The sequence below is a fragment of the Dipodomys spectabilis genome, unplaced genomic scaffold (genome assembly GCF_019054845.1).
Source record: "Dipodomys spectabilis isolate Male_0828 unplaced genomic scaffold, ASM1905484v1 ptg000003l, whole genome shotgun sequence".
In the NCBI taxonomy this organism is placed as follows: domain Eukaryota; kingdom Metazoa; phylum Chordata; class Mammalia; order Rodentia; family Heteromyidae; genus Dipodomys; species Dipodomys spectabilis.
Genome location: NW_024870680.1, coordinates 17120312 through 17143827, shown reverse-complemented (window position 1 = coordinate 17143827; position 23516 = coordinate 17120312). Strand labels below are relative to the sequence as shown.

At 38.7% G+C, this 23516-nt stretch overlaps 1 protein-coding gene across 1 annotated transcript; it reads right to left on the bottom strand.

The window, feature by feature from the left end:
- Positions 1–6944: 6944 nt before the first annotated feature.
- LOC122113764 (olfactory receptor 52I2-like) lies at positions 6945–7955 on the bottom strand. Its single transcript, XM_042686848.1, has one exon. The coding sequence runs from the start codon at positions 7911–7913 to the stop codon at positions 6945–6947; it is 969 nt and encodes a 322-aa protein (XP_042542782.1). The 5' UTR covers positions 7914–7955.
- Positions 7956–23516: the final 15561 nt, after the last annotated feature.

The following is a 23516-nucleotide window of genomic DNA, read 5'->3' as shown; positions in this document are numbered from 1 at the left end:
ACACTGAAAGAGAACACACACACACATAGTTTTAGTCTTGTCCAAAAAAACCCAGCCCCTTTGACTGAGTTTTCTCTTCTTCTTTAAAATTTTTATTTTATTCAAATTATTTCTACTAAAGTTTTGTTGCTAAGATCAATAGTGGCCTCCACTACAAGTATGTTGCCATGTACGGGGTTTGGTTTTATCGCTACCTGTTTCCTAATTTTTTTTTTTTTGCTAACTCTTCTTCACCTGACATAAAACACATATATGTGTCTAAGATGCAGAAACTTAAGGCACACAGGTTCATAAGCATTATGATGTGAACACATGAACATACCACACCATCACTGCCCAGATTAATATTCAGATCCAGTAGCTTCCTGGTTGTTGAAGTGCAATCTTCTCCAAATGCTCTAACCCAGCTGGGTGCCTGTGGCTCAGGCCTGTAATCCTAGTTACTCAGGTGGCTGAGATCTAATTATTGCAGTTGGTAGTCAGCCCAGGCAACAAACTATCAAAAAAAAAAAAAAAAGCCAGAAGTGGAACTGTGGCTCAAATAGCAGAACACTAGTCTTGAGCAAAAGAAGCTCAGGGACAATATCCAAGCCCCAAGTTCAATCCCCCAGACTAGCACAAAACAGAAAAAAAAAAAAAAAAAACCTCTAGCCAACTTCTATTAAGACGTAGTTCTAGCCCCTGCCCTGGCCCCTGCTTTTACTTATCTGCCATAACTAAATCATAGGATATACGAACACTTTTCATTTCCCCTTTGAAGGATGGGAAATTCCAAATTCAAATGAAATTTTCATTAAAGGTGAAAGTTTTTCATAATTCATGTGAACAGTAGAGCCTTCTATTTGATAACCCTGTTTTCCTCCACAAATATGCCCCTATCAGCTTATTGCTCAGTCTTTTCTCATAATTCCTCTTGGTCCCTGAAACTTATCCATCCATTATCCAAAGGTTGTACTTACCCATCCTTCTTTTAGCTTTGAATCAAATAGACAGACCTGTATTTCTTCCCCTTCTCCCAACTCCTTTATTCTCCAATTATTTCCAGAATCAGCCATACTCTTGAGATCTCACCAACCTTTATAGTTAGGGGACTTGAATTCTCATTTCTGGTGTGACCTTAGTCTAAATGCTCCATGACCCTCAACCCCTGATCTCTAGGTCAGTTACCTACATCTTTCTCTGATCATCTTTGGTAAACCATGTTTTTCTCTAGACAGAGCAAGGAGGATTTGCACAGGAGAAACATCAAGCACCACAGGAGATCAAAGATAAGGATTCAAAGTTATCTTTACATTCCCAGGAGACACTCCAACATTCTGCTTTTTCCCTAGACACCTCAGTTCCCTTGGCTTCTGCCAAGCATCCAAACACTAACTCCTCCAGAGAATAGATTTTTCTCTGTGATCTGTCCATGGAGCTTTCCAGGTTCCAGGAGGAGGGAGAAGTCTAGTGAGTGAATGTTCCTTGTTTCTTCAAGTCCCCAGGGGATATCTGACTATTAGACCAATAATGCCAAGTGCATCCTGAAAGGAAATCAAAAATATTCAAGATTGCTTTGTTTAAAAAACACTTCTGTATTCCAGGAACTCTAAAAGATGCTTTTCAGTGATTTTTTCATTCAAATGTGAAACGTTTTCTGGAGTACCTTCCATCAATATATTTATATATCATCAATAGATTTGAGATACATAGAAGTTCACAAATATAGTAAGCCAGAGAAATAAGTTTTACATTCTGTCACCTACAACTACTACACTTAAGTGCTATTATAAGCGTGAATATGCCAAATAAATATGTCTCAGAAATCCTAATTTTTTAATTCTTTGTATGTATGCCCAGAAGTGAGATTACTACATTACGGTATTCCCATTTTTTATGCCAGTTATAGGATTAGAACTCAGGGCCTAGACACTATCCCTGAGCTTTTTCTTTCTTCCAGGCTAGTGCTCTACCATTGAGCCGCAGCTCCGCTTTCAGCTTTATTTTGTTCTTGGTGTTTAATGGAAGATAAGAGTCTCACGAACTTTCCTGCTTTGGCTGTCTTCCAAGCCCCATTCTGAGATCTCAGCCTGTGTAACTAGGATTAAAAGCATGAGCCATCAATGCCCAAGAGTAGTCTCATTTTCAATATGTCACTGGACTTGAACACTCTTTACCACCACATTCATAGTGTGCAAGGGTTCCAATTTCTCCATATTCCTGCCAACAGTCGAGATTATGTTACCCATTGTTGTTGTTATTCTTGTTATCTTCCTCATGGAGATGAGATATCTTTCTGTACTTTTGATTTGCATTTCTATAATGGCTAGAGGTAAAAAGCATCTTTTCATTTGTTGGTTATTTGCAGGTCTTCACAAAATAGATATTCAAGTCCTTTTTTGTTGTTGATTCTGGAGCTTGAACTCAGGGTCTGGGTGCTGTCTCTGAACCTCTTTGTGCTCAAGGTTAGTACTCTATCTCTTGAGCCACAGCCCCATACCAGGGCTTTGGGTGGTTAATTGGAGATAATTGTCTTACAGGGGGACTTTACTGCCTGGAACTATCTTGTAAAAATATAAAGTTAGAGCCCTGTGCCAGTGGCTCATGCCTATAATCCTAGCTACTCAGAAGGCTGAGAACGGAGGATCACAGTTCAAAGCCAACCCATGTAGGAAAGTCCATGAAATTTGATTTCCAATTAATTAAAAAGAAAGCCAGAAGTGTATCTGTGGTTCAAGTGGTAGAGCACTAGCCTTGAATAAAAAAATTCAAGGAGAGTGCCCAAGAAATGAGTTCAAGCCTCAAGCCCCAGGACAGGCACGCACGCACACGCGCGCGTGCACACACACACAAACACACACACACACATACATAAAATATATGTGAAATTAGAAAAGATTCAGTGTATTTTAAATATATACTCTATATCAAATGTTGTATTATGTATTTCCAGTCTTTATTTCTTTGAGTCTTCAGTTCACATTGATTATATCATCAATAGAAAGGAACCATTAGGACTCAAATATAACACTTTGCACTGTAAATTTTTAACATTAGTCAGAAGTAATCTTTTTATTAAATTTTTCAAATACACCAAAATCAAATGTGTATTTCTGTTACATGTAAGATCTTACAGAAATTCCTAGTAAGAAGGGCCTTTCATGTCTAACATAAATTAGTGCCTGGAAAAAATGATTACAAACATTCACTGTGTGAATTTATATATAATTTATCATGTCCAAGTGTAGTTATTTGACTTTTCCAATCCATTGGGTTTACTTGTGGATTTATAGGCACATTCTAATTATTACAAATGAGGGAAACATGCAACTTATGTTTCTTTGGGTCTGGCTTATTTCATTTAATATACTTTTTTCCAAGTCTTTCCATTTCCTTACAAATGGGGCAATATCATTCTTTCTGATGTAACTATAGAATTCCTCTGTGTGTGTGTGTGTGTGTGTGTGTGTGTGTGTGTGTATCACATTTTCTTGATCTAGTGGATATTATTAGGAGAACATCATAAGGGCTCAATATCTATGTGCATATTATCATACATAATAATGCTTCTCAAAATGAACTCCAAGAAATGGAAACAAGAGGCTTTTCATTTTACTTTTTATGGTTCTTTTTTCTTTGTATTTCCCCTTGTTGTGGTTTATTATTTCTGTCCCTTTTGTCTTGTATGTAAATTTATCTGATTTGGCAGGAGAAGAGGAAGCCCAGAAAGAGTGGTACAAAGTGTGAACTTATTCAGCAGTGATACTCTTTAGACATTGTGTGGGAGAGGAACTATACAACTTAGGGGGAAAGGGAGTCAGGAGAGAAAAAACAGGGAGAAATGAAGGGGGGGTGACACTGTTCAAAAATAAATTTACTCACCTGCACCAGAATCAACTCCAAATGGATCAAAGACCTCAAAGTAAAAGCAGACGCCCTGAAAACATTACAGAAAGGAATAAGAGAAACTCTAGGTCTCCTTAGCACGGGCCAAAATTCTCTTAACAGAGACACAGAAACACAACAAATTAAAGAAAGGTTGGACAAATGGGATTGCATGAAACTGCAGAGCTTTTGCATGGCAAAGGACATAGCTAGCAAGATCAATAGAAAGCCCACAGACTGGGAGAAGATCTTCGTTAGCCATACAACAGACAAGGGTTTCATATCTAAAATATACTTAGTACTCAAAAAATTAAATCACCCAAAAACAAATCCTCAAAGAAACAACTGTCCCATTAATAAGTGGGCTAAAGACTTAAAGAGAGACTTCTCTGAAGAGGAAATGAGAATGACCAGTAGATACATGAAGAAATGCTCAATATCTCTGTCTATAAAAGATATGCAAATCAAAAGAACATCTTGAGATTCTATCGCACCCCAGTCAGAATGGCTATAATCAAAAATCTAATTATGACAGATTCTGGAGGAGATGTGGCCAAAAGGGAACGCTACTGCATTGTTGGTGGGAGTGTAAACTTGTTCAACCACTCTGGAAAGCAGTATGGAGGTTCCTCAGAAGACTATACATAGTAGAGTTCTTGTCTTACATGCATGAGGCCCTAGGTTTGATTCCTCAGCACCACATAAGCAGAGTAAAACAGAAGTGGCACTGTGGCTCAAGTGGTAGAGTGCTAGCCTTGAGCTGAAGAGCTGAGGGACAGTGCCCACGCCCAGAGTTCAGGCCTAGAAAAAAATAAAAGACTCCACATAGAGCTCCCCTATCACCCAGCAATCCCACTTCTGGGCATTTACCCAAATGATCATAAACAAGCCATACTAAAGCTACCAGCACAACTATGTTTATCTCAGCATTATTCACCATAGCTAAGACATGGGGCCAACCCAGATGCCCCTCAGTAGATGAATGGATCAAGAAAATGTGGTAGACACACACACACACACACACACACACACACACACACACACACACACACACACACACACACACACACACACTGGAATTCTATGCCTCCATCAGAAAGAATGGCACTGCCCCATTTGTTAGAAAAAGTAAAGACTTGAAAAAAATTATATTAAATGAAGTAAACCAGACTCAAAGAAACATAGGTCCCATGGTTTCCCTGATTTGCAATAATTAGTATACATATAGGATAATTTTATCAGATGAGCTGAAAAGCTCAAAAACCATGTACAAATGACCATATAATACAATGCTAAGTGAAATGAACCCCAAGATATGAGCACAAGAGGTATGTCTTTATTGTTATTGCTTTAAATGTACCATGTGATTTTATTTATTTATTTTTGTTGTTATTTCCTTTGTATGTCCCTTCCCCTATGGCATATCCCCTGTTGTCTCTGTACTCGATTTTGATATCCTGCATCTTGTGTATGCCTATGTCTAACAACAAAACGCTGAAACAAGGACACAGGATGACCCATTGCAACAAGGATACCCACAGGACAGTATATTGGAAATGAACTTTACAACTTCAGGTGGGGGGAGTTGGAGGGGAGGGGAGGAGTGTGGGAAGTGGGGGAGGGAAGGGATGGTAGAACAACAAGGAAGGGAAGGGGTAACAATGATTGACAAGTAATGTACTCGTTGCCTTACTCATGTAACTGTAACCCCTCTGTGCAACATCTTAACAATAAAATAAAAGTTTTTAAAAAAGAAAATGTGGTGTGTATACCTCAGAAAGAATGACACTGCCCCATTTGTTAGGAAATGGAAAGACTTGGAAAAAATATATTAAGTGAAGTAAGCCAGGCGCAAAGAAACATAGTTTCCCTTATTTGTAATAACTAGTATATGTCTAGGACAAGCAGAAAAGGTCAAAAGCTATGTACATATGACCATATAAGATGATGCTAAGAGAAATGAACTCCAAGATAGGGACACAAGTTGTTTTTTTCTTGCTTGCTATTGTTTTTAACCTATTTAAAATGTACTATGTGATTTTTTTTGTTTCTCATGTATGTTCTTCCCCCATGGTACAACCCTTGTTTTCATTGTATTTGATTCCGATGTCCTGCATCTTGTATATACATTTTTCTAATTTGGGGAGTGGCAGGGAAATAACAAAATGCTGAGACAAGGATACAAGTTGACCCCTTGTAACAATAAGATGTACAAGACACTATGTTGAAAACAAACTTCACAACTTGGGGTGGGGGAGGAGTTGGGGAGGTCAGGAGGGAAGGGATGGTAGGGGAAAAACAAAGGAGGAGGTAACAATGCTCGATAGGAAATGTACTCATTACCTTACACATGTAACTGTAACCCCTCTATAAGTATCTTTCTAATAAAAATATATACTTAAAAAAAGAAATGTACTCATTAACTGACTCCTGTAACTGTAACCCCTCTGAATATCACCTTTACAATAATTTGTTTAAAAAATGAAGTAAATAGTGTTTGCTAGAACACTTCTCTAAGTTCTCATATTACTTGTTGGCCTTCTTTTGCTGTTCTTCACATTTCTTCTTCCACCTCCATGCATTAGAATAAGGTCAACATTTTTGATCTCAAGTTGACAGCTCCTCAGGTAAATTGGGTTTGGTTGGAAGATTTGGGTCTTGGTGTGAGCACAGGACTCCACTGCGTAGATTCATCCGTGATCCAGAGAGCCGAGTCGAGCACGAACATTTCTTCCATGCAGTCACGTGAGGAAAGGAATGATTCTGGGGAAAATCAGGCAGGTATTGGGGGACTGGTACCAAACAGTAGAGTTTTCTTCAGCAGAAGGACTAGAAGGATAATAGGCTGGAAATATGGGTTTAAAAAAGTTGGAAACAAAAATCCTAAATGTAAATTCTCTGTCTAAAAATTACCCCTGATGCAGATAGGAATAAATATGTCAGAAAATAAGAAACATTCCAACTAGAATTGAAAGGTTATTCAATGATAACTCTTTATAGTTTCATCTGTTTCTATAATGAAATGTAAATCAATCTAGCTCCACCGATTTCCACAGCATCTTTATCGTTGGCTGGAATGCTCAAGACCTGAAAAGTCTTATATTCATAAACCCTGATTGGAATGGTAGGAAGCAATGAGTCAGCAAACTCCATATTCTCTCCCTTATTTGTTTGGTCCTGATACCATAAATGATGGGATTTAAGGTGGGTGGGATGATCAGGTACAAATCAGCTAACAATACTTGGGTGTGCAAGGGCACTATGCCCTGCTCTAACCAGGCTACATAAATGGACACCATTCCAGGCAGATAGTATAGAGCCATGACCCCCACATGGGACCCACAAGTGCTTAATGCCTTCTGCTGAGCATTCTTTGAAGAAAGACCAAATACTGCCCTGAGAATCAAGACATAAGAGGTAGTAATGAAGGCCACATCAGAGCCCACAATAATGGAAGAACAAATCAAACTGTAGAGACTGCTGGGCATGGGGTCTGCACAGGCTAATTTAGCCACAGCCATGTGTTCACAGTAGGAATGGGGAACCACATTGGAGCCACAGAAAGGAAGATGAGTCAGCATCCAACTCAATGGAGTCATGAACATGCCAGCTCTGATGATGATGGCCACACACATTCGCAGCATCATTTTAGGTGTGAGAATCCTACTGTAGTGTAGGGGCTTGCAGATGGCCACATAGCGGTCAAAAGCCATGGCCAGCAGCAGTCCTGTCTCCACAGCTGTGGCTGCATGGACAAAATACATCTGAGTGAAACAACCATTAAAACTGATGGAGTTGTCTCCTGAGCAGAAGATGCTCACCATCTTGGGTACCACAGAGGAGGCCATAACGATGTCCACAGCAGCCAGAACACACAGGAAGCAATACATGGGCTCTTGGAGAGTAGAATCCATGCAGATCACAGTCATGATGAGGCTGTTTCCTAACAGGGCGATGGTGTACATAGCGCTCAGGAAGATAGCCAGCCAGAGATATGAAGACTGCAAACCTGGAATGCCCACAAGGATGAAGGCGGCCGGGGACTCCATTGTGTGGTTGTAGGTTGGCCCAAGTATCACAAATGAGATTTCCTTCCTGATAATTTATAAAGGAATGTAAGAACAGATGTTGCACTATAAAATCTGTTTCTCATGGTGATATTGCTAAAAAAAAAAAAATGAGGATACTAGCAGCTTGGTGGTAATATCAGAATTGGGAAATTCACAAGACAATCTTGTTCTGCCCTGCCTTTCCATTCCATCAAGACTCTCTGTCTTACTAATTTCTGATCACAGGTCTAGGATCAGCTCTTTGGTTTTCTCCTTTGGAAAGTCCTTATCCCCTCTCTCCTCTCCCTATTACATGCTTAGGCATGGTACCTTCCTTCTGATATCTCTTGTGAATCATGAAGTCTCTAAATTCACGATTCCAATAGTCTATCTATACTTATGGTATGTCCTCACATGTGTATCTTTTTTGTGATCTGATGTGCAATATATGATATTGACCTGTGGTACAGTGTCCCATATAGATAGATAGATAGATAGATAGATAGATAGATAGATAGATAGATAGATAGATAGATAGATAGATAGATAGATAGATAGACAGACAGATAGATGCATCTATATAATCTTTCTCTAGTTGTCCCTAAGACAGCTCTACATATGTGCTCTGAATGCAACGTAAGTGTGGAGCATCGCTGCCTGTAGATTTAAAGCCCAAACCCCTTGCCCCCTTCACCTCTGATCCAGGATCTTCTCTCCTGGATGCCCTACATAACCCTACTTTCTTCTGACGGCAGTGGATGCTTGTGTTCCTCCTCAGCCTTCCTCTGTCCAGCCCTGGCCACCTCACCCCACCATGCCTTTCATGATCTTCACAGATCTTTTTTTCCTTCCACTTATTTCTCTTCTCGATCAGTCCTCATAATGGTTTACATGTTAAATTTTTCCAAGCAACAAAACATTTAGTTTTGTCAGTTTCAGTTATTCATTTAATTTTTCTATTCCTACCAACCTATTACTACTAAAATAACTTGCAAAGATCAACTGTGATCTCCATTAACAAAATATTAGAGATTTCTTTTAGTGTCACTGCCTAGTCTTTCTTCTTTTAATTAATACTTTGCTTTATTGATCTACTGTAAGATGAAAATTTTACATCATATTGTGAACACACAAACATGCCCACACAGGTCACTACTCAAGTAATGATTCAGTCACCACTCAAAAAAAGACCTCTGATCAAGCTCTCCTGAGGCCTTGAGTGCAAACACTAGTACAGGGTCTAGTCCTGCACGGCAATTTGTCTTCAACTCTACAGAAACTCCTATTAGGACCTAGATAATCAATTATTGAAAACTACCTTAAGCAATCACTTAACATCAACATGGGAGGAATTTGCATGTTTCATTTGAATAGAAGCTTCCCATTGATGATAACCTATGCTTCTCCCATCAAATCAGATACAATCCTTATTGCCTGATCTTGTCTCATAACTCCTCTTGGGCCTGAGACTTGTCTCTCTATCCATCTCAGAGATAGACTTACCCCTTCATCTCTCTGCTTTGAACTGAAGTAGCCCTATGATGATTGCATGTTCTCTTCTATCTCCTTCACCTTCCAATCATTTCCAGAAGAATGTCTTGATACTAGCAATGCTCTACAGATTCCATCTTGAATCTTCCTTTCTTGGGTGACCCTGGCCTAGAGGCTTCATCAGCTTTAACCAATCTCCAGATCCATTACCCACATCTCAAAATTTTCTCTAACCAATGTTCTCTGATTGTGTGTGCCTGGAGTCCAATCTTCTTCCTTCCAATATTAGGAAGGTCTATTCAGGCTCTTTCAAGAGTGGTAGTAATATCCACAGCAGATCAAAGACAACAATATAGAGTCAGGGTAAATATTGTTCTTTACAAAGACCTCCACAGGGAGCCACCTTCCCCATGGACACTTCACGTCTATTGTCTTTTGCTCATCATCCAAATACTGTAACTCCTCCAGAGACAGCTTTGTCTCTGTAGTCTGTCTCTAGAGCTTTCCAGATTGCATGAGCAGGAAGATACCTGGTGAGTGAACAGTCTTTGTTTCTTCAGTTTCCCTAGAGGTAATAAATGTTAGACAAATAATAGAGTGCATCCTGAAAGAACAACCGAAGGTTCCATTTTGAATTGATTTGAATTGAAATTTCTGTTGTAGACCAGGCACCCCAATAATCTTTTTCAAAAGTTGTCTAATTCAGCCAGGCGCTGGTGGCTCACGCCTGTAATCCTAGCTACTCAGGAGGCTGAGATCTGAGGATCCCGGTTCAAAGCCAGCCCGGGCAGGAAACTCCGTGAAACTCTTTTTTTTTTGGGGGGGGGGGTCCGGTCATGGGGCTTGAACTCTGGGCCTGGGCACTGTCCCTCAGCTCTTCAGCTCAAGGCTAGCGCTCTACCGTGAAACTCTTATCTCCAATAAACCACCAGAAAATCAGAAGTGGCACTGTAGCTCAAGTGGTAGAGCACTCGCCCTGAGCTGAAGAGCTGAGGGACAGTGCTCAGGCCCAGAGTTCAAGCCCCACAACTGACAAAAAAAAAAGTTGTCTAATTCATTTTTCAACTCTCCAACCTACCAGACAGCATTGGGCCTACATTTTATATATAATTGGGAAATGTATAATGTCACAATTCTGGTAAGTCAGAGAAGGAAAAGGTGGATTCTACTAATGATAGCAATCTGCAGTTAGTTGTACTACTATTTACACTGATAGTGCACTCTACCTCTCAAATTGCTGATGTTAGCCACTGTGCCCATCCTTTTTATTGTTCACTTAGTCTCCATTTCATAAATTTCCACTCACATCTTTCTTATTCTTTCCAGCTACTAATTTTGGATTTCATTTGTTCTTATTTCCCTAACCTCCAGGTGTTTCATCTGGTTATTTATGTGAAATCTCTGATGATTGTTTTTTTTTGGTTGGTCATGGGGTTTGAACTCTGGGCTTGGGTGCTGTCCCTGTGCTCCTCAGCTCAAGGTGAGTGCTCTAATGCTTGAGCCACAGCTCCACTTCCGGTTTTCTAGTGGTTTATTGAAGATAAGAGTCTCATGGACTTTCCTGCCCGGGCTGGCTTTGGACCGTGATCCTCAGATTTCAGCCTCCTGAGTACCTAGGATTACAGGCGTGAGCCACGGGCACCCAGCTTCTGATGATTTATTATAGGGTATCATCATTACAAGCTTTTCCCTTAGAAGTGGTTTTGTTGTTTGTTGTACTCCGAAGTTCTGATATTTGTGTTTTCATTTTTATTTTATTCTAGGACTTTTTTCATATCTGCCCTGATTTCTTCAGTGATCTGTTAATTATCCACTTCATTTTCCTGTAGTTTGCCTTGTTATTGAATTCTAATTTTTTGTTAATACTGGTGTGCAAACTCAGAACTTTATACTTTCTAGGTAGGCACTCTACCACTTGAGCTATGCTTCCAGGCTATTTAGTTCCGGTTATTTTTGAGATCATGTCTCCCAGTTTTCCTAGGCTAGTCTGGACCACATCACTTCTATTTTACACTTCCAGCCAAAGTTAGGATAACAAGTTTGTACCGTCACACTCATTTGGTTAAGATATGATTTAACAAACATTTTGCCTTGGCTGACGTGGAGCCGTGACACTCCCAATCTCTGCCTTTAACATAGCTTGGATAACAAGTATAACACCCAAATATTGGTTGAGATAGGGTCTTGCAGACAGATATATATATATATATATATATATATATATATGCCCTTGGCTGGCCTTTCAATCCTGATCACCACCTCCAAAGTATCAAGGGTTACAGGCATTAGCCTGACATTTCTAATTTTATAATCTGATGAAATGCCTAAAATTGCTTCTTTTTTATTTGTATTTGTTAAGACTTTTTACAGTCTCAAATGTGATCTATTTGAAGAAAGTTCTATGGGCTACCAATAAGATTATGTACCCTCAAGCTACTGGATACAACATTTCATAGACACCTGTTAAATTCGTTCTATCTATAGTGCAATTGATTTCTGAAGTTTCTTTGGTAAGTTTTTTTGTTGTTTTGGTTTCTTTTCTTGGTCTAGATGATTTGTGTATTGATGAGAGTGAAGGCACTGAAAACAATAACTATTATTGTTCTGAACTTATCTGTGCCTTTATGTCCAATAGTGCTTATTTTAAGCATTGGGCCCGTCAACATTGGGTGCACATTATTTATAGTTATTTCTTCTTGCTAGATTGTACCATGCATTAATCTTCAGTGGTATCCTTTATCTTTTCTAAGTTTGGCTTGTTAGGAATATAAGTGTTCCTGCTTTCTTTTAGATTCCATTTGCTTTGTATGTAATTATTCTTTTTCTCCTTTTATATTTTTCTTAGCATCAACATCACCTTGTTATACATGGTAATTCATTTTTGTTGTTGTTGTTGGTGGTTGTGGGGCCTGAACTCTGGACCTGGGTGCTGTTCCCCAGCTCTTCAGCTCAAGGTTAGGGCTCTACCACTTGAGCCATAGCACCACTTCCAGCTTTGTCTACTTATGTGGTGATGAGGAATCGAACTCCGGGCCTCATGCGTGGAAGGCAAGCACTCTACCACTGAGCCACCTTCCCAGCCCCATGGTAATTCATTTTGAAAAGTCCATATATGCTTACAGTATGCCTTGATCAGACTTACCCCTCTATCTGTCTCCATCTCTCCCTCTTCTCTTCCCAAAACAATCTCAACAAGCTTCATGTGGCACTTTTCATCCTTTTACTTTTAGTCTTTGTGGCTTTGTCAGGAAAGTGCTTTTCTTGCAGACAATAAACTGCTTAATATTCTTTTTTAATATGGTCAATCAGCCTGTGTCTGTCTTTTAATTGGAGAATTAAGATCATTTACATTTAGGGTTATTGTTGAGAGATATGTGCTGATTTCTATCATTTTGTTGGCTTCACTCCTGATTGTTTTGAGTACAGTTTGTTCTTCTCTTTCTCCTTTACTATTCTTAGGAATTTGATAGTTTACTGAGTTGAACATGTTTGATTCCTAATTCTCCTGTGTTCCTATATTCCTCTGATGAAATGTACTCTCTTGAGTGCTGATATTTATGACTGTTTTTCCTCCTTATTCTGTATAGGATTTCTTTGAGTATCTTCTGCAGTTCTGGCTTAGTGGCCATGAATTGTATTAGTTTGTGCTTATCTCGGCAGGATTTTACTTTCTCTACCACTTTTAAAAAATAACATTGAGCTGGGCACCAATGGCTCACACCTGTAATCCTAGCTACTCGGGAGGCTGAGATCTGAGGATTGCGGTTCAAAGCCAGCCCAGGCAGGAAAGCCCATGACACTCTTATCTCCAATTAACCACTCAGAAAACCGGAAGTGGCACTGTAGCTCAAGTGGTAGAGGGCTGACCTTAAGCTGAAGAGCACAGGGACAGTGCCCAGGCCCAGAGTTCAAGCCCCATGACCAACAAAAGAGAGAGAGAGAGAGAACATTGCTGAATATAGTAACCTTTGTTGGCATATTCAACCAACCAAGTTACTTACTCAAAGCTTGAAATATAACTTGCAAAGCTCTAGATTTTAGGGTTTCATCTGCGAAGTCATAGAATTATGATGAGTTTTCTTCGTAATTAAGTTGACATTTTTTTCCCTTCTAACTTCCAATCATTTTTCTATAGTCTGCATTTTAACTATAATATGATATGGAAAGGTTCTTTTCTCATCAATTCTATTGGGGTTTTTTAATGCCTGCTGTACTTGGATTTTCATATTTACCCTAAAAGTACAGGAATATCTGCCATAATTTCATTTTTTGAAAGCTGTGCCAGTTCTGGCTCCCCCTCCCATTACTGTTTAATGTAGTATTTCCTTTGTTACTTTTTTTTTTTTTTTGCCAGTCCTGGGTCTTGAACTCAGGGCCTGGGCATTTTCCCTGAGCTTCTTTTTGTTCAACGTTAGTGCTCCAGCGCTTATACCACAGCACGACCTCCAGCTTTTTCTGTTTATATGGTACTGAGGAATCGAACCCAGGGCTTCATGCATGCTAAGCAAGCACTCTACCACTAAGGCCACATTCCCAGCCCCTGTAGTGTTTCCTTTCTTATATTTAATTCCTAGTATTTTTTTCTTCTGCTTGATCTAGTCTATTTTCATGCTTCCTATTTTGTTGTCTATTTGGGTTGCTGAGCTTTTCATTTCAATATTTGTTCAATTTTTTAAAATAAATATCATTGCTGACCACCTTTGATCAAGGTCCTGAATTGACTTCTTAATTCATTCATCTATTTACTTGAATCTTCTCTGAAATCACTGATTTTTATTTTTGTTATGAGAGGGTCTTACTGTGTAAACCAGGTTGGCCTCAAACTTGTGATCTTCCTGCCTTAGCTTCCCAAGTGCTGGGATTGCATTCTTACAACACTATGGCTTGAATCAAAAGAGATTTTGGATTATTTGGCATTTCAATAATTTTAGTGCTAATGGCTCATTATTTAAGATTTGTGAGCTTTTGTAGAAGTCAGATTGCCTTCATATTTCTTTTTTTAATTTTTATTTTTTGTGAACATACTGTACAAAGGGGTTACAATTACATGGGCAAGATAATGAGTACATTTCTTATCAAGCATTGCAGCCTCCTCCTTTGTTTACCCTTCACATCCCTTCCCAGCCTCCTCTCCACCCCCCCCCCCCGCCTCCCCACCCAATCCCTCCTCCCCCCCCCCCCCACAATGATTCTACAAGGATCTCATAACTCCTCTGGAAAATATCCCTTGAGGAGTTTATAAGACCACCCAGCTATTCCATCTTCATTTCCCCAGGAGGCTAAATTCTCCTTTTGTCCATCAGACTGTCCTTTCTTCAACAACACAGATCAAAGTTTTCTTGGCTTAATTACTTCTTCCTTCTTCTCCTCCTTCTCTTCCTTCTTTTCTTTGTCCTCTTCTTCCTCCTTCCTCCTTCTGCTCCTCTTCCTTCTTCTCACCTTCCCCCTTCTCTTCCTCCTCCTCTCCCTGCTCCTATTTCATGATAAATTTCATTTATTTCATGATAAATCACTTATGTACTACAATTCTAGCCAATGTTCAGTCCAGGTCTAAAACCAGTCTTGTTTCAATGATGACATTATGCTGTAACCTTCAGTAGACTTCACTTTTGGTTGGAGGAAATGATTGCCTAGACTTTGTCCAACAGAAACACAGAGAAACAATATTCTTAGAATTTATTAGACATTTTGGTTTCTTGGGTTGTAATTCTAATCTATCAAATACAAATTCTTTCATTTATTTTAATTAACTTTCATATAATAATGCTTTTTGTCATTAAGGCAATTCCTTTTTTTATTGTGAAAATACTATACAGAGGGGTTACAATTACATGGGCAAGATAATGAGTACATTTCTTATCAAGCATTGAAGCCTCCTCCTTTGTTTACCCTTCACATCCCTTCCTAGCCTCCCCCTGCCCCCTCCCACCCAATCTTCCCCCCCACCAAAGTTGTAAAGTTCGTTTTCGACATGACAACTTGTACTTCTCATTGTTGCAACAATCCACCTGTATCCTTATTTAAACAACTTGTTTTTCCCCTTCACCTCCACAAATTATACCGATATCAAATACAGTGAAAGCAGGGGTTATACTGTGGGGGAGGGACATACAAAGCAACAAAGAAATAATCTTATAAATGCATTAGAAACAAATGCATGAAAGAAAAAAAACATTTAAATACATATCTAAGTGTCCATTTTCCTAACATCACCTTATCTGACCTTTTCTGCTTGACTCATACATATACTAGATATTGCAAATAAGGGAAACCATGGGACCTATGTTTCTTTAGGCTTGGCTTACTTCACTTAATATAAATTTTTCCAAGTCTTTCCATTTCCTAACAAATGGGGCAATGTCATTCTTTCTGATGGAGGCATAGAATTCCATTGTGTATATATACCACATTTTCTTGATCCATTCATCTACTGAGGGCCATCTGGGTTGGTTCTATATCTTAGCTATGGTAAATAATGCTGCAGTAAACATAGTTGTGCTGGTAGCTTTAGTGTGGTCTTGTTTGTGATCATTTGGGTAAATGCCCAAAAGTGGGTCATAGGGGAGCTCTATGTGAAGTCTTTTGAGGAACCTCCATACTACTTTCCAAAGTGGTTGAACAAGTTTACACTCCCACCAACAATGAAGTAAGGTTCCCTTCTGTCCAAATCCCCTCCAGCATCTGTTGTTATTAGAGTTCTTGATTTTTGCCATTCTAACTGGGGTGAGGGGGGATCTCAATGTTGTTTTGATTTGCAATTCTTTTATGGCTAGGGAGGTTGAGCATTTCTTCATGTGTCTATTGGCCATCCTTCTTTCTTCTTCAGAGAAGTTTCTCTTCAAGTCTTTAGCCCACTTATTTATTGGACAGTTGTTTCTTTGAGGATTTGTTGTTGGGGGATTTAATTTTTTGAGTTCCAAGTATATTTTAGATATGAGACCCTTGTCCATTGTATGGCTAGTCAAGATCGTCTCCCAATCCATAGGCTTTCTATTGATCTTGCTAGCTATGTCCTTTGCCATGCAGAAGCTCTGCAATTTCATGCAATCCCATTTGTCCAACCTTTCTTTGATTTGTTGTGTTTCCGGGTCTCTATTAAGAAAATTTCAGCCTGCGCCAAGGAGACCTAGGGTTTCTCCTATTCCATCCTGTAATGTTTTCAGAGTGTCTGCTTTGACTCCGAGATCTTTGATCCATTTGGAGTTGATTCTGGTGCAGGGTGATATACAAGGATCTAGCTTTAGTTTTCTGCAAGTAGTTAACCAATTTTGCCAGTACCATTTACTAAAGAGGCTGTCTTTCTTCCATTCTATTTTTTTAGCTCCCTTATCAAAGATTAGATAGCTCTAGGTCTGTAGGTTCATTTCTGGGTTTTCAATTCTATTCCATTGGTCCTGAGATCTGTTCTTGTGCCAATACCAAGCTGTTTTGATTACTATGGCTTTATAGTAGAGTTTGAAATTTGGTATTGATATTCCTCCAGCAGTGGTCTTTCCGTTGAGGAGCGTTTTTGCCATTCAGGGTCTTTTATTGTTCCATATGAATTTTTGGATTGCCTCTTCTATTTCCTTGAAGAATGTGGTGTCGCATTAAATTTGTAGATAGCCTTGGGAAGTATTGCCATTTTCACGATGTTAATCTTCCCAATCCAGGAGCATGGGAGTTTTTCCCATTTTCTAAGTTCTGTTTTGATTTCCTTTTTCAAGTTTTTAAAGTTTTCATCATAGAGGTCCTTCACTTCTTTGGTTAAGTTAATTCCTAGGTATTTTATTTTTTGTGGGGATATTACAAATGGAGTTACTTTCCTAATTTCAGCCCCACTTTTCTCATTGTTGGCATACAGAAAAGCCATTGATTTTTGAGGGTTAATTTTATACCCTGCTACTTTGCCATAGTTTTTAATCAGCTTGAGTAATTTGGGAGTGGAGTCTATGGGACTCTTTAAGTACAAGATCATGTCATCTGCAAAGAGGGAGAGTTTTATTTCTTCTTTCCCTATTTGGATCCCCTTTATATCTGGATCTTGTCTTACTAGCTAGGCATTCTAATACTAGGTTGAAGAGAAGTGGAGAGAGTGGACATCCTTGTCTTGTTCCTGAGTTAAGAGGAAATGGCTTTGGTTTTTCCCCATTAAGTATAATGCTGGCTGTAGGTTTGTCATATACAGCCTTTATTGTATTGAGGAATGTTCCATGGATTCCTAATTTTTCCAAAACCTTCATCATAAAGGGGTGTTGGATCTTGTCGAATGCTTTTTCTGCATCTATTGAGATAACCATGTGGTTCTTATCCTTGCTCCTGTTGAAGCGATGAATAATATTAATTGATTTGCTTATATTGAACAGCTTTGCATCCCTGAAATGAATCCTATTTGATCATGGTGTATGATTTTTTGGATGAATTGTTGAAGTTGATTGGCCAAAATTTTGTTGAGAAGTTTTGCATCAATGTTCATCAAAGAAATGAGTCTATAGTTCCCTTTCTTTGATGAGTCCCTGCCTGATTTTGGGATGAGGTTTATGATGGCTTCATAGAATGTGTTTGGTAGTGAACTTTCTCTTTCAATTTCATTGAAGAGTTGGAGGAGTATTGGTGTGAGCTCAGCTTTGAAGGCCTTGTAGAATTCCACTGTAAAACCATCTGGTCCTGGACTTTTCTTAGCTGGGAGGTCTCTTATTGCTGTTTCTATTTCAATGCTTGATATGGGCCTGTTAAGATGGTTTAACTCATCTTGGTTTAGTTTTGGCATGTCAATATTTGCTAGGAAAAGGTCCATTTCTGCCAAGTTCTCAAACTTATTAGCATAAAGTTTTGAGAAGTATTCCCTTATAATGTTCTGAATCTTGGTTGTTTCTGTGGTGATGTTTCCATTCTCATCTCTGAGTTTATTTATTTGGGTGTGTTCTCTTATTTTTCTGATAAGATTTGCTAAGGGTCTGTCAATTTTGTTAATTTTTTCGAAGAACTAGCTCTTTGTTTTGTTGATTCTTTCTATAGTTTTTTTGGATTCTAATTCATTTAATTCTGATTTCATTTTAATTATTTCTTTCTGTCTACTGGATTGGGGTTTATCTTGCTGCTCTTTTTCAAGGAGGTTCAGATGTGTTGTTAAATTGTTGGTTTCAGATCTCTCCAATTTGTTGATGTAGGAAGTCAGAACTATAAACTTGCCTCTGAGTACTGCCTTTGTTGTGTCCCAGAGAAGCTGGTAATTTGTGTATTCATTTTTGTTGAACATTTGAATTTCCTTTCTAATCTCTTCCATGACCCACTCGTGATTCAGCAGTGTGTTGTTCAGCCTCCATGTGTTACCGGACCTTCTTTGGTGGCTTTTGGTGTTGAGTTCTAATTTTATTCCCTTGTGGTCAGAGAGAATGGAAGATATAACTTCAAAGTTTCTGAATTTGGATAAGTTTGCTTTGTGGCCTAAAATGTGGTCTATTTTAGAAAATGTTCCATGTGCTGCTGAGAAAAACGTGTATTCTGATGCTGTTGGGTGAAATATTTGGTAGATGTCTGTTAAATCTAGTTGATCTATGCAGCTGTTTAGATCTGTGGTTTCTCTGTTGAGTTTTTGCCGAGTTGATCTATCTAGTGGGGAGAGTGGTGTGTTAAAATCCCCAACAATTAATGTCTTTGGATCTATGTGGGATTTGAGGGAAAGTAGTGTTTCTTGGATAAATTTGGGTGCTTCGTTGTTTGGTGAATAGATATTTAGAATTGTAATATCCTCCTGAAGGAGAGATCCCTTAATTAGTATGTAGTGACCTTCTTTATCTCTTCTCACGAATTTTAATTTGAAGTCTATTTTATCTGATATTAGGATTGCAACTCCCGCCTGTTTATGGGGGCCGTTTGCTTGGTAGATTTTGTTCCAGCCTTTAACATTGAAAATGTGTTTGTTTTTATGGGCAAGATGTGACTCCTGAAGGCAGCAGATAGAAGGATCTTGTTTTTTAATCCAACTAGACAGTCTATGTCGCTTAATTGGAGAGTTAAGTCCGTTAATGTTGATTGATAGGACTGAGAGCTATTTGGGAGTTCCTGCCATGTTATCCACCTTCTTGGGGGCTGCGAAAACTGTGTTCTTCCTATGGTTCTTGGATTCTCAGTTTGGGTGCAGTTTCTTGGCCTTTATTGTGGTCTTGTTGGGTTTCTATGTGTAGGACATCTTTAAGAACCTTTTGTAGGGCTGGTTTGGTGGAGATGTATTGTTTCAATTTTTCTTTGCTATGGAAGGTTTTTATTTGGCCTTCAGTTATGAAGGAGAGTTTAGCTGGGTACAGTATTCTTGGTTGATAGTTGTTTGTTTTTAGGGCATGGCATACATCATTCCAAGCTCTTCTTGCTTTGATTGTCTCTGCTGAGAAATCTGAGGTGATTCTAATTGGTTTCCTTTTATAGGTGATTAATCTTTTCTCCTTCACAGCTTAAGGATCTTTTCCTTGGTCTGAGTTGATCCTGTGTGGATTATAATGTGACGGTGGGATGTCTTATTCTGGTCTGGTCTATTTGGAGTTCTAAAAGCTTCTTGTATCTGAATAGGCCTATCTTTGTGCATGTTTGGGAAGTTCTCTGCTAGGATCCTGTTAAACAAATTTCCTAGACCATTAACTTCTGTTTCTAGGTGCTCCTCTATACCCATTATCCTTAGATTAGGCCTTCTGATGGTGTCTTCCAAGTGTTGGATAGATCTATCATATTTCTTGGACTTGTCTTGGATGGTTGTATGTTCTTTCTCTATAATATCTAGGCTGTCTTCAATCCCCGAGATTCGATCTTCTGCATGGGCTAACCTGCTGTCAAGACTTTCTACTTTGTTTTTTGTTTCTTTTCTTTCTAATTGGTCAGCTTTGATGGCTTCAAATTCTTTGTTGAAGCTTTGTTTTAGATCTTGTATGAACTTCTTTACTTCCTTAATTTGGTGTTCAGTGTTTATTCTCAAATCACTTAGTTGATTGGTTATGGTTTCCTTGGACTCCCATTCCTTCTGTTGGGTTCCATTTAGCATTCCTTTTGTGGTCTCCCTGACTTCCTTCAGCTCTTTGTTAATGGATTCCATGAATGCCTTTAGTGATCTTTGTGTATTCTCATCCTGCTCTTTCAATTCCTGTGTTTCTCTTCTCACGTTCATGCCATTCCTGTAGTTCTCTTTGAGTGTTCTCAGCCTGCTCACGCCATTCCTGAATAAGGCAATTCTTAAAGTTATGGGAACAGCAGTTAATTGAATCTGTGTCTTTATGTAGTTAGGGGGGTTTTGCATTTCTTATTGTTATTGTAAAGGTGATGCACAAGGGTTGTAACAGTTATGTAAGTCAGATAAAGAGTACATTTCTTCTTGAACAATGTCACCCTTTCCCTTGCTATCTCCCAGTTTTTCCCTCCCATTCCCACCCACAAGTTGTATAGTTCCTTTCCAATAATGTCAGTGAGTATCACTGATGCATTGGTTGCATTCGTTCAACCTTAGTCCCTCCATTTCTGTGCCCCTCCTTATCCTCCCAAAGACAGATAAATGAACAAACAAGCAATTTACAAGTAAAAACACTGGATGGTTTAACAAAATACACTGGTTCATGATAAATTATACAGGTCTTTATGCATTCAGAGAGTGAGACCAAAGGAGAATATTCTTAGGAGAGGATCACAAAGGTACAATAGCTATGTGCATCTGATCATGTAAAATAATATTCATCTAAATGAACTCCAGGAAATGGAAACAACAGTTTTTTCTATGTAGTTAGTTTTTTGTGCCCTCTATGATCCTATTTTCCCTTATTGGAACTCTCAATTCTCACAGCATATAAACAAAAGTCAGATGTAAATAACTCATAATGTGATATTCTTTCTCAGCCATGATTGAACTAACTACTTATCCTAACTAGGTTCAACATGTTGTCATCTCCATAATGTAAATCATGAAGCTTTTCTCCCCTTTTCTTTCTTTTTTTATGTAGGATTTGAACTCAAGAACTTCTGCATACTTAGGTGTATCACTAAATCCCCAGCCCCTTTTACTTTTATTTTTTATATGTAGTCTTACTTTTTGGATGGCGTAGGGCCTTTTTACTCCTACCTGTACCTCCTATGTAGCTGGGATTCCAAGTATAAACGTACATGATTGTTTTTGTTGAGATAGGACCTAGGTAACTTTTTGCCTGGGCTGTCATCCCTCTAATCTCTGCCTCTCATTTAGCTGGGATTATGGGCAGGATTATACTGACTGCACCCAGCACAATTGTGAAGCTTTTTATGTGAAGCATATTGTGTTATAGGCCCCTCGATGGGTATCTATTGGGCAATTATGTATCAATTATCTCATTCTCAATATACCTCTTCATCTAAACCTAGGTTTTTTGTTATACAAGAGGTAATTGAGAACTGTGTATTGCTTGCTAATTAAATAACTCAATGAAGTAGTAATGCTACAGTGTAATTTTGTGAATTACTTGCTTGTTCCTTTTATGTGTAAGAAATTTGAGAATCTTTAAAAAAAAAACAGAGCTAGTACCAAATAATCTTAGGACTGATATCATTTTAAAGTGTTTCAGATACGTAGAAAAATAAAAGTTCATAGAAAATGAATTTCTTTTTTATTGGCATATATTAAATTAAACGGGTTACAAGTTTTCATGATAATATTTATATATGCACATAGTATACTTTGGTCATTTTACTCCCTATATTATTCTTTCTTTTCCTCAGACTTTTCTTAGCACGTCAGAGAAATTTCTTAACCTTGGTCTCACCTACCTAGAGTTTTGTTCCTTCTATGTAATACCCTCCTTTCAAGACTTTCTTTACTCACTGTGAAACCGAGCTTTCTGTCATTTCCAGAAATCTCTAAAGTATTTTGAAGCTGTCCTCTCTCTTGGTCATATCACCATTCAAGTTAGCTGATTCTGTTTAGTGAGAAGTATATGAAATGGATCACTGTACATTCTTGAATCTGGATTTGCCCACAAACAATGCCTAATTTTGAACAGAATACTTAAATATCTAAAATCCCTAGTTTGTCATTTGTAAAAGGGATGTGAAGAAGGCTACCTAGGAAGGATCACTTGCGGTGGTAAATTGCATATCATTCAGCATCTGGTTCTGCATGTAGCTTGTTCTCTATATATACTATCCGTGGGAGTTTCCAGAGTGCATGTCACATATTGGCTTGAGGGTGATGACTAAGGCTAAGCTTAGAGATCTGAGCATCACTTTCAGTTTGAATGGGGATTATAGCTGGATCTATGAATAAAAACCACAGTAGTTAACAAACTTGGCTACACATTGCAACTACCCAGAAGCACACCCCCCCACACAAACTGATAGATAGCAATGGTTTGCCAATGGCAGCATGCATTCAAATTGCCTGCAGGCTTGGTAAACAGCATATTGCTAAGCCCTCAAATAAGAGTTTGTGGTTCAAAAGGTCTTGAGTGAAGTCTTAAGAATCTGATGGTCTAGCTGCTGCAGGGATAATTCATAAACTTAGTCTCCTGACAGCACATCATCATTCTTTTCCTAAGAGAGTTTTACTAAGAGAATCATACTAACTCCATTCTGAGAGAGAGAGAGAGAAAGAGAGAGAGAGAGAGAGAGAGAGAGTACCATTACTGGTTCTTGAGCTGCGGGCTTCATGTTTTGTTCAACTTTCTTGCCCACATCTGATACTCTACCACTTAAACCATGCTTTCAGGCTAGTATTTTGTAGTTCATTAGAAATGGAGTTTCATAGGCTTTTCTGCCTAAACTGGTTTTGAACCATGATTCTCCAGGTCCTCAGCCTCCTAAAATACTAGGATTATAGGCATGAACCACCAGTACCTACCACTCTAGATGTCTTCATTAGAGATTTCATTAATTTTTCTAAACTCAAAGCTGGCCACGATTTACAAAATTCTAAAATAAGGCAAGTAGATCTTGACACCAAGTGCAGCCAACTAAAGGAATATCTGAGACCATGAATGATGGTTGCTAATTATACTGTCTTGTTCTACCTTAATGTATTTCTAGAGGATGAGGGGTAAGGCAGTCTGCTGGCCTCTACTTCTTGCTCAATCTAGGAAGGAATTTATCTCTCCATCTCTATCTCCATGAAAGGTCACATTTAGTCCCCTA